We start from the raw sequence: 12498 nt of genomic DNA, 5'->3' as shown, positions 1-12498 counted from the left end.
CAGACCTGTCCTGCAGAGGTTCCAATGGCAGCATGAAGCAGGGAGATGCATGCTCATGCTCAGGGTCTGATGGTCTTTCTGATCCTCAGAGGCTGAAACAGTGGTGAAGCCTACTTGATGTCAGTTATGTTTTGACTGATCTGAGCAGTGAGGCTCCTACTGTAGGAAGGGGAGGCTCATCATGCCTTGATAAAAATGTGTCATCTGGTCACTTTTCAGTGGCAGTCTCCTTCTAGTGTAGTAAGAGCAGAGTGAAGAGCTGTCTTCTTACTCCCCCAGCTTTATAGGACAGCGTAGGCAGGGAGTAGTAAAGGACAACAAAAAGACTCTTCAGGTACCTCGTGTGTGGGGAGGCTCGCCAAAAATCTGAAGAAGCCAAGTAATTGTAGGAGAGGAGTTTTCTGAGAAAACAAATACTCCTCCTGTGTAAAACTGAGCAGATTGAATGCTTTCCCTGGAGTGCTCCAATGTTTTTTCATTAAATGAGTCAAAATGAAAATATGCAAAAATGTGGTTGGTGTTTAAAAAGACAGTTTTTGTTAGAGAAATATTATTCTCCAGGCTACACATGTGAGCACTGTGTGCCTCATCCTGCCATATCTGTTCCAGACGGTGCACGTTCTCTCGCACTTTGCCACATGATGCTTCTCCCTATGCCTTAGATGTTTAAATACCTTCCCAAAACGTATTAAAAAAAAAAATAAAAATCCTCACTCTCCAGTGATACAAGACTCTCCATATGTTGCTGACTGGGTGAAAACAGATGGTGCATCGACATCTTGACAACCACCAAAACCTCATGACCCAAGAAACCTGGCTTTAGAAAAAAAAATCAAAATACCTCTTATGAGGCTTATGATAAACATCAAAGAGTTGGCAGCACTAAACCAAGTCAAACCATTGAGGTGAAATTTCCCAGAGAAATTGCTTCCATTTCATCAATGTACTCTCTGTTTTCCATCAGTTATGCCTGAATATACCATTTGGAATTTATGATAGATGCAGGAAATAATAGTTTCCTTCTCAAAATCCTTTCCACGTGAGGTCCATATGCCTGCAGCACAAATGGACTGCAATCTCAAGTCTAAGTCAGATGGGTGTCAGAAGGCCACTGACTGTTCTAGCAACGGGATGAACCTGGGAGCCTCTGATTTGGGTTAGAAGAGCTGTAGAAAATGTGAGATATAGTGTCCCAGCAACAAGCTGCCTGTATCAGAGGTGCTTGCGTGTGAGGCTATTGACACTGTGGAGTATCTCCAAACAACTGATGAACTATCAAGGTATTATAACACATATACTTATTGCTACAGAACTAGTTATGAGGTGTCAGAGTGTTTTGTACTTTATGACATACATGGTTCCAATAAGCTGTTTATCATAACATCACAATTTCACCTGTTGGAAATACTGAACATGGTACAGAATGCAATTCTGAGAAGATCAAGGACAATTTCAGGCTAAGACAGTTTGAAAAGTATTACTGGGGACTGGATGGCATCTGTGCCTCAGCTGCAGAGCAGCTTTTGAAGGGAGAAGAGTTGCTCCACAGGGCAACTGTGGAAACCAAGCTTTTTACAAATGGTCACTGATGACACATTCCTCATCTTCTCATATCAGAGCAAAGACCACGGATCTGATTTATGCCCAACACTTACAGCTGCCAATGAAGTTTGAATATATGAAATACAGTGCTGTGCTGGGTGCTCTGAAAGACGAGCTCCTCAGGATCTCCGATTGGACATCAGTGAGAACTGGGTTTGGCTTAACCTTGATGTGCCTCAGTTCCTCATGTATGAACTCTCAATAATACCACACACATGGCTGTGACTTACTGCTAAGTCATACCTAGCAGTGTTGCAGTAGGGCAAATACGAAACAGTCACTGAGTTTTAATTAGGTGCAAATAAAAATACACTTCTCTGAGCAATCATGCTGGGTCGAAGTATGACTAATACACAGTGCTTCCCACGCACCATGAGAGTGCTTGCTGGTGAGGTCTCACCCAGCAGACCTCACCAGCCTCACCACACAGGGCTCAGGCAGTTTGTCTTTAGAACTGAGCTGCCCCAGCTTTCTGTACCTATGGTTCAAGTAGGTAAAGGTATTTATGAGATTTCAAGAGTCATGGCCCAAATTCCCTGGAGTGAATGGAAAGGCTTCTCTTGACTCCAAGGGGTCCAGGTCAGGCTCTTAAAGCTCTTCCTTCCCCCAGAGAGTGGGAGACACACAAATTGAAAGTCCAGCCTGAAGTTAACCTGTAATATGACCAAGCACATCCTGAGACCCTCAGCCTTCTGTCAGCTTTGCAGACTTTTGCATATCTGTGAAGAACACTTAGGTGTCCAGATGTTGCACACAGATCTTTTTCATGTGCTTTAATTTCTTCATTGTGTCAGCAAGGCCTCTTTAGGCCAGTTATCTAGCTACAGGAGTTTTCACCCAACCCTGACTTCAGGCTGAAGACCCCTTGCCTGGGTACCTGGCTGCCTTCTAGGGTTTGACACATTTTTACAACACATGGAGCTGCTGAAGTACAGGGTCATTCCCTCATCAGAGCTTCTGGGAGGAAGCAGCAACCACTAGGACCATCCAAGTGAACTAGGTGAGCTGCTACTCACACAAATATGCCCCAGCCAAAAGTCCTGGGACTACTCATCCACTGCTGGTTGCAGCAGGAAGGATTTCAACGTTTTCACAGTGGTTTTATTAGTTACTGGCAAGTGTTCTACGTGTGCTGTGTGATTGAAGGGTGCTGGCAAAGCCACAGCATATCCTGCAGCTCCAAAAAGAGCACATCACAAAGGGTAAGTGTGCACACATGCTGTATAAGTAAGCATATTTATCATCAGATAAGCAAATAAGCAAATAAGTGTATTTCTCTGCAAAATAGGTGAAATCCATGTAAAATGCTGAGTTTGCCAAGTAGTGTCTATGGATTTATGAGGAGATTGAACCTAAACTTTTCAAGTATCTCTCTAAACTCTTCATTTCACTCCCTCACACTAACTGGTATGGCTGAAAGCCTTTGTTCTCCCAAGGAGCACTGAATGATGGAAACAGGATCCATGCAAATGATCCTGAGAGCAGTGATGGGGTGCTGGGTGGTTCCTGCCCGGGTGATGGGAAGAAGTAGTCTGAGATGAAACCTCTCTGAAATGCTCCCTGTTATCTATGATGGAGACAGCATAATACTTTCCTAAACCTTATAGGAATTTGTTGTGACTGCTCAGCAGCCACAGCCAATTTACTGAGCCGAGTCTGGACTCATGTGAGTGAGGACTTGCAGAGACAGGCTTTTCCTCCCAAAGCAATTTCTGTGATTGACAGACTGCGTACAGAACCAGAGAGCAGCTCTGACCAGTCCCCACGTGCCCCGCTGACTCAATGGTGACTTCAGATGCTCCATGGAACCCAGAACTCCTTCAGGGAACAGATCCTGGGCACTACCCACATGGTCCATGTCCAGCACTTGGCATCTGTCAGGAGCCCATTCCTCTGCCCCAGAGTTTCTTTCCCACAAGGAGGAAAGCATTTGGAGGATCTTGCCAGTCTTTCAGGTGAGTTTTAGAGGAAATTTGAGATCTAAGGGAATCCTGAATGCAACAAATTTATCTGTGGAAATCATTAGTGCATGGTGATTACAGACAGAAAGGAAAGAAATGACAGGGACAGAGAAGCAACTAACTATGTAAGTGAGAGATTGGACACTCACCAGGTTGGTGGGAGGGCAAACTGGGCATTTAGTTTGGAGTCTGAATGGCAAAATAAGGGGAGGGTGTCCCACCCTCTAAATTACAGCCTACAAACCAGGTCTGTAGCAAGAGAGGGCTCCAGACAGCAAGAAGCAAATGTTAAATGCAATTACAGCTTCTAAATGCCGATGGCTTAACACAGACTATGTTGGAAATGCTGCAGATGTTGTGAGGCATGAGGAGAGGAAAAGAAAAAACACATCAGTTGTTTTTTGCATGCCTTAAGTTACTGTAAACATCATGGAATTAGCCTGTTCACAAATTGCTGTACAGCCTGTGCAAGCGCTCTTGCTCACAGACCCTTGGACAAACTACAGCTTCCAAGTATTTCTACAGATAAGCACAATCCTCCTGTCAGTGGGATAGGGCAGGGAGGAGGAGCACTAGGGAATTATGAAGCATCTTCTGTATTTCCTTAACTAGATCCTTAACCAGCATCCCAGCTGCCAGCTTTCATGATAACGTCAACCATCTCTAATGACTGCCTGAAAGAGTTCTCCTTCCTCAGCACTCACCCTCAGAAAGAAAAGAAAAAAGGGGGGGAAAAAGGAAATAAATCCTCTCTTACACTCTTAGATGTGATTTCAGTACGTTTCTGCAAACCTAGACTTCTGCAAAAGGGTGTTAATGCGTCTGCCAGCTCAGATACCTGCCACTTGGAGCCCCAGTAGCACACAGCACACATACTTAACATTTTATTTTAGGAATACTCTGAACAGGTGCACCCCTGCCTGCCGGCCAGCCAGATATTTATCCAGAAGCACACCTCACCTGCTACACTTCAAATGCAGATGCTGAAGATGCAGACTAGCCTTGTGCCTTTGTTCAGGACACCCCTGGAACATAGTCAGCTCCCACCTAACTGCTGCCGAGCCCCAGGGACAGGACACCTGTGTCCTGCTGCTCCCACACTGTTTGCAGTAAACCTCTGAATCTGTACTCTGGCAGGAAACACACCACTGTGACACTGAGCCTGGACACCCGTATTTCTTGTCCCCAGCCACCATGCCGCTGCAGCCAGCACTGGGAGGCATGGCAAGAGTGGCTGGCCAGGCTGCCTAGCCAGCAGAGCAGGGCTGGGGATTCTAGGTCTGTGCTTACTCCTAAGCCAAATCTCAGGGAAGGAAAAGGAAGTTGGCAGGAGTGTTTATCCTTTTCCTGTTTCCAAAAGGTGCAAACTTTGAACCTGAAACTATGTGAGTAGTAAATGGGGGTTGTACTACACTGCTGTGTACAGGTATGCTATGTTTGGCTGAGCTGGGCTAAACCCCTGTTGACAACAAGCTTGGCTGCAGCAAAGAACAGCTTCTATGCCTTTGATGACAAAGAACCAGCTTTGCCATCTGTAGTGTTTTACACAAGTGCAAACAGGGAGCTGCCCCAACCCTCTGGCTCTCTCCCTTTCCCAGCACTGAAGCAACTGCTGCATTGATTTGAGAGGCCTCAGATTTCTCCCAAACGGAAAAGCATTTTTTTTCTCCAAGAAAAAATCTGATCAGGTGGATGAGGAGAGGCTACAGCTGGGACACTGCAGCATCATGGCTTTGAAGGCCGTGTTTGAAGCAGGCAGTCCCACCACAGCAGAGAGCAAGGCTCAGCCCTCACCCACCTGGGAAGAAGGTGAAGGCTGCACATAGGCAATTTCAACTCTTTATGGACAATTGTCCAAATATTTTGGATCGTGGGGATGTCTTGAAATGCCTTATCAGCAGAGAGCACTTTCCAGGTGTGCCTCTGGCAGGTCTCAACCCTGTGATATGGGGGCTTGCTTGTCACCATAAATCTGCTGCTGGAGTTTTTCTCGCAAAACATGGATTCCTGTGGCACCGGAGTCACTCATTTTCTACTACTGTTTGCCTGATCCTCATGTTCCAAAAACTCCTCATGTTTCAAAAATAATGATTGCTTCATTATTGCGGTGTTCGCCCCCTCTGCACAGCCTCTGCTGTTCGAGGCACTGCTCAGGCTGATCAAGGACCCGCAGCATTTCCAGGGGGAGCAACAGTGTATGTCAGCCTGAGTATTCCCAGCTGCCGAGAGAAGTCTGTGATTTTAGTTTCATTTGCACCAAACTGGGACAAGGAATCCAGATATTATATTTGGGTTTATTTTACCCAAACATTCCAATATTTTTTTTCTTACTTCCCATTCAATTTCAATATTCAAATGTAGTCTTTAGAAATGTATTAATGCATTGAAATTGTAGACAAAATATAGCATTTGACATGGTGACCTCTGTATTTTTTTGATAGAATAACACTCTACTGGAAAATCTGTGACTGGCTCTAATAGTTTACATTCATTTTCTGACTGGACTTCCCAAATGTGACTGAGGAAAGTGGGGTTGTTCAGCCTGGAGGGAAGGGCGCTGGGGGAAGACCTTGTCACTCTCTACAGCTACCTGAAAGGAGGTCGTAATGAGGTGGATGTTGGTCTCTTCTCTCGAGTATCAAGTGATAGGACAAGAGGAAATGGCTCCAAGCTGTGCCAGGGGAGGTTTAAATTGGATATTAGGAAATATTTCTTCACTAAAAGGGTTGTGAAGCTTTGGAACAGGCTTCCCAGGGGAGTGGTTGAGTCATCATCCCTGGAGGTATTTAAAAGATGTGAGGATGTGACACTTAGGGACGTGGTTTAGTGGTGGACTTGGCAGTGCTGGGTTAATGGTTGGACTCGATGATTTTAAAGGTCTTGTCTAACCTAAATGATTCTATGATTCAAATGGGGTAAATGCTGGCATTTGGAAATGCTTCTTTCTTGAAGATTTATACTGACTGACAGACATTTTTCCTTCTCTCTTTAAGACATTTGACTCAGCCATGTCCATTGCAGCTACAGAGCATGTAGCAAGTTAGCCACAAGCAAGGCTGGCCTCATAAACCTTCAGATTAAATCCATAGAGAGACTTCAGGCAACCTGCAGTGGCACCTAAGTCCAGTGACCTGAGCAAGGCTGCACAGCTTCAATGACAGTAGGCATTCACAGTCACTTTATTCAGGCTTCAACCCCATTCTTTCCTAGAGTTGAAAGTTTTATATGGTTTTGCTTGTTTGTTTCTAAGAATACTGACTGCAAGATTGCTCATGCCTCCCTCTGCAAAGCTAGCTCTGTAGGTCTGGGAGTACCAGCACCCCTGCCTCACTTTTCCCTGGCCAGGGAATGTTCCCAGGGAGCTCCAAGCATGGAAGCCAGAGCTGGTGGCTTTCATGGGGTCAGGAGCTGTCATTCATCCTGCAAACTGCTCTCTTGAGATGCTTAAGAAATGCCATTACCTTTCTAATCTGCAGCAGGGAGATGGGTTGATGTGCTGAGAAAAAATATCGTTGCCACTTCCCTGCTTATCCCAAGGGACTAAATGCACTCTGTACAGCAATTCTGCAAAGCGATTTCAGTGTATTGCCTTTTATTTAGGGTCTCACCCTGCGAACAGTAGTATTCAATGGGACCACTCACATGACAACATTAATGTCTGAGTGAAGGCTTTTTACCTAAGGTCTAAAATACAAAGCAGAACTGGTGCTCCAGCCCTAAATGGACACACAGTCATCTGCAAAAAGCTAGGCATTTTTTACCAAATTTGATGAAAGACTAATATAAAGCAGAGTCTTATTCTGAGTATGTGAAATTGGGCAGTTTTATTGGACAGGAGTACTGCTCATGCATGTGCTGAGTCATTTCTAGTGATTTTTCTTGTCACAAAAATATATTTGTGATGTATTTCATAGCGACTGGTTAGAGACAGCCCAGTGTGGGAGCTGGAGGTCTCACTCACTAGCAGCCTTTCTGACAGAGCTTAATGGACTCCCCCTGACAGTGAAGAATATGTGTTGAGTTTCAGAAAATCTAAATTCCTGTAGATTTCTGGATATCCTCATTCTGAAAACACTAATTTTAGCAAATTGACTCCAGTCTGTCTTAAAGACACGTTTGAAATGTGTAATTTTAGCTTTGAAAGGAAGTACTTAACTAAAGAGTCAGGAACATACTTCAGATGAAAGGTCTTGCTTCCTCCTCTGTTGAAACAAGGCCAGTAAAAGTTTGGGAGGGATTTTAAGGGAATTCAGTTAGATTCGCATGCCATCTGCTGCAGAACAAGCTACATCAATTCTGTTTCTTCCTTTTTTAGCCCTGCTGTAGTAAATAACAGAGGAAGCATGTGTCTGAATAGCTATTCCTGCTTCAGCAATATAATCTTCATCTACTGTGGGTGAATCCCTTCTATTACTGCAAAAGCTATGTTATCCGCAAGAAGTTCCTCATGCCAGAGTCAGTCTGTGGCTGAAAAAATAAATAAGAAAATAAGGAAAGAGGCACTTTAAGGACCTTTGCATGACTTCAGAGGGTTTTTTCCTGAAGTCAAAAGGATTGTGTTAAGAACCAGAACCATCATGACTCATATATTCCTAATCAAAATGCTGGGTGCGTGAAAAGCTGTTCAGTTGTACGGAGACTGAACTATGTTTCCTTACAAGAGAAAAATAATGCACACAAGAGTATACTCTTACATAATTGTTGTGCTTTTCTTTTATCTGCATGTAGGAATGACAGGAAATCTATGCAGCTGGCACTAATGGATAGCATCAGTATGCCAGTAACTGCTAATAAGAAAGCAATAGGAGTGCATTTGTCCTGAAGTGATTGATCTTTCTTTCTTCTTTAGTTCCCTGTGATACATTGCGAATTTAGTAGTGTAAATTTTAGGAATCTTCTCACTAATATATCATTTTGATAGTGATGCTTTCAAAGGCCTTTTTTGGTATTAACTCTGTCCAAAATAACCGTACACATGCTTACAGTTAATCTGCAATCTGACATCTAGGATCCTTTGCTTAACTCTTCTGCACTACACTCAAATAACAACATAAAACTTTGTTTGAATCACATGTTTAATTTTCCATTTGACATCAGTGAAAAGGTGCAGCCACACTGGAAGTGAACATAAAACAGAGAATTAAAACCACCCAATGTCTTCATCCTGAAAAATTGCATAATCATTTCCAGCACAGAAGTAGGATCTTCTTACTGAATAAAGCTTCTCTGTGAAGAATCATTGGTATATCGACCCTTTCGTACCCAGCTATTTAATTCAAAGATTGTATTCAGCAGTTCCCTCTCAGTTCCTTGTCTGAGGGAACAATTACACAGCTGTTCTTGCTACATTCCTGTGTAGGCTGAAAGCAGGCTAAAAATTCTGGCATTAATTTACTGTAACTACAATCTGCTGTTCTCCAGGTTGTTGGTTGGTGAAGTAACACATACACTTGACACTAATATTGTGCTTTGGCTAAACTTATTTATAGCTGTGTGCATGTGTATACATGGGCGCACGCATATGTCCGTGCAGTCTGTGTTATAAGCAGGGCTCTGGATTCTAGCCACATTGCAGTGCTAATGATATCTGTCACTGCAACCACTTTTTGCAGCTATATTATCGGGCCGCATTCAAAACCAAGAATTTTAAAAGTACAATGCCAGACTTATTCTGATTATTGGACTCAGCAAAGTGGTATTTCTGCACTAGTGGACATTAATCATTATTTTAGAAAGTTCGATGATGATTTTTGCAACCCTTTTAATGGAGTTTTTACTGCTAAAGTGTTAAACTCTGAGCTGGGTAGTCAAAGATGAATAACCACAAAGAGAATTATTTGATTTCGAAATACCTTGATGTGAAAAGAAAGCTGTCAACAATTGGTTCACTAAAATTGCTTAATAACTGCACAGGAGTGCCACCATTTCTATCTCCAGTGCTGGTTTTGTATGTATTTGTACATGCATATATGCATGCACACATTTATACATACACAAACCAGAAAATAACGCAGTGGGGTGGCCACTCAGCTGTGATGACCTGTTATTTGTGCCCAGCATGGGTCAGAGCAGCAGGAGGCAGGGTGAGCCCTGCTACCAGGGAGCTAGAATGGAGGCCCCGCCAGCTCTGGGAACACGGGAAGACTATTGGGGGAGGACAGAAAAACGAACCTTTCCTCTGCATATGGTGGCACATTCCTGATCCACGTCCACATCTAAACATGACTTTGTCTTTACTTTTCATTCTTGCTCATAACAAACTGCTTCCTTCCCTCAAATCATGCATCTACAAACACTTTTATGGAGGAAACCCCCTAAGTCCTTTCAGCAGCAAAGGTAATTGAGATATCAGTAACTTCTGCACACAACATGCCATGCACTGCCAATATCAGTTTCAACATTAATATCAGATGCCAGCTAAATATTGTCACTGAAATATGCCACCCTCAACTCAGAGTGCTTAACAAGCAGGCTGAGGTCAGGCCCTTAAATCAAAGTCTGCAGAAGAGAAGCTTTGCTGGTAACAGATCAGCCCTTTGAGAAGGTAAGCAGGAAATACTCATCCTCATTTCTCTTTAGACAATGCTAGCAACAGCACAGGGGATTGCGGATGGTGCAGTTTGCTCTGCACCATATACATAATTTACAGTTTTCCACTCTGGCTTTGAGTACGTGTTATTGGACTTGGGCTTGTGTTTGTAAAATGGAAGCAGAGAGAGGAGAAAAAAGCACTGCTGCAGCCACCTTCTTCTCCAGCCCCACTTTTTAGCCCAAATCCTCATCTCTGGCACACAGCCTTCACAGGCCAGTGAAACACAAGTGTTATACAGTATGCCTATGTATAAGTATATATATGAAAACAGAAATGCTTGCCATGGCAAAAGGAAAAACGAAACTAAAAAGATGTTTCCAGTGGTCCATCTCTTTATTAGTAAAATGCCTTGGCAGAGAACTACTCCAGCATTTTGACAGGAGTTTCCTTTTGTGCAGACAGTCTAGTGAGTGTTTATAGTTCCTATAGAAGTTAAAAAAACCAGCTGAGAAACGTGCTTCTTGCTGATGTGCTCTCCTGCTCAGTGAAGTCTGACTTATACAGCCATAAGTGCCAGTAAAGGTCTCCTTCCCACATTTAGGTAAAACACGTAAGACACTTATTTTGAAAATAAGATACATTTCTATTTCCTTTCAGCAAATAAACCCTTTGCATTACATTTATCTGCCCTTGCGGCATGCGTTACTATCCCGGAAGGTTTATCAAGGCATGAACACAGGGCACATACATGGCGTGCTTGCTTCTGCAGGACGCATCCCCGGAAACTCTGCTTCTCGAGCTTGAGACCACGCACACCAACGCTATCATCTCTCCAGACACAGACACTTCAGACCATCTACCTGAATTCCAAAACCCTTCCTCCGATCCTTCCCCTGTGCCTTTAGAGAAAATCCAGGCATTACTACCCACACCAGCCCTCCACCATGGGCTCGTAAGGAACCGCACCAGGATCTGCAGTGGTTGCAGGGAGTTTCTCCTCTCCCTGCTGCAGTTCCAGCTCCCTTTGAGAGCAAACGGCTTCGCGTGTGACTTTGCAATCTGAGAATGTGAACTAGTCGGCAGAACACCGGGGTAAATATAAATCTGGCACTTACCCACAGGCAGTCCCTCGCAGTCAGACATCGTGCGAGAAGTCCTCCTCACTGGGGGCTTAGGAAAACCACAGCAGGACTGCAAGCACTGGTCCTTCTGCTTGCAAAGGCAGGGGGGAAAATATCTAACAATTTACAGCCACCCTTCTCTTACACTGTACATCTACCCACCCAGAGAGCTGTAGCAACAGTCCCGTCCCTGCCTTCTCATTATGGGATGTAAAGATAAGAATGTGCTTTTGTGCCAAAAGAGTGTGCTATTGGTGGATAAATTTGTTGTCATCCCTCCCCTTCGCAGAGTTTCCTCTTTAATGTCACAGAGGCACATTACCCTGTCGGAAAGGCCATCGAATATTTATGAAACGGCTTTTAAGAGCTAAGCTGCAAATCTGCGCTGGAGAACCGGGCTAATTGCTGTGCCGTGGGGTTGGTGCTGGGAGCCGCACCACTGGAGCCCTCCTGCTTCCCAAGGGGGGGTACAAGGGGGAAGTGGTGGGGTTGGGAATACGCTCTGACATCTTGCTCTGTACCTTCTGAGTCTGCAGGTTAAGGAAGGGTCTGAGCAGAAGTACTTGCTGCTGAAGGGGGGGCAGGAGCCAGGGTGTATCTGTTTAAGGGGGAAGGAAAAAAATTATCTTCTGTTTATACTCTATATCTGAAAAACGGGTTTTTTCAACGCTGTAACTAAAGGCTATTTTGAGGTATGTAATATTGTTGTGAGAACAGATTTCTCTGTGACTTCATGACTTTTGCTTGCTTAAAATGTGCCACTTTAATGCTGCCTTAGTAAAGCATTTTGTGGCTGCTCCTACAACTTCTTTTTTTTAATCTTTGGAAATGTTTATGTGGAATTTGCTTGGTATGAGATTTCCACAGCAGTCAGTAGGGTGCCCCTGCACACTGGTGTGTTCATTAGGCTCCTGAATGAAGTGGAAGTAAAAGCTCTGGCAGCTTTAGACACATGGTAGGCTTAGCAGAGAGATGTGTGGGACCTTGCAGGTGTCCTCAGCACCTGGGGGGTGGTTTGCTGCCACTTTGTCTTCTGGGAACAGTCAGAGACAATGTGAGCTTTACCTGACACAGACCTTTATTGTCTGAGCCCTTCGCAAATGTTGGGCTTTGCACCCAGAGCCGCTGTGAGGGCTGGGAGGAGAGAGAGGCTCTCTGGGGGGAACTCTGTGAAAAGCTTCCAGACCGTTGGCCAGACACAGCCCCTCAGGGAAATGAGCCATCAGAGCCCCAGAGGACACCTTTCTTCAAAATGCCTTGAAGAACAAAGGATTAACTAGCA

At 44.3% G+C, this 12498-nt stretch overlaps 1 protein-coding gene across 5 annotated transcripts in view; it reads right to left on the bottom strand.

Annotated features, from left to right (window-relative positions):
• EML1 (EMAP like 1) overlaps positions 1–11368 on the bottom strand; it is a 142152-nt gene extending 130784 nt beyond the window's left edge. For all 5 annotated transcript variants that reach the window (XM_080619803.1, XM_080619804.1, XM_080619807.1 and 2 more), the window contains exon 1: positions 11211–11368. In XM_080619803.1, the coding sequence (XP_080475929.1) occupies positions 11211–11238 (28 nt within the window). In that variant the 5' untranslated portion in view covers positions 11239–11368. The remainder of the gene's footprint in view (positions 1–11210) is intronic.
• Between the last annotated feature and the right edge of the window lie 1130 nt (positions 11369–12498).

The sequence above is a fragment of the Psittacula echo genome, assembly GCF_963264785.1.
Source record: "Psittacula echo genome assembly, chromosome: 5".
Classification (NCBI taxonomy): domain Eukaryota; kingdom Metazoa; phylum Chordata; class Aves; order Psittaciformes; family Psittacidae; genus Psittacula; species Psittacula echo.
This window is presented reverse-complemented; position numbering and strand designations above follow the sequence as displayed.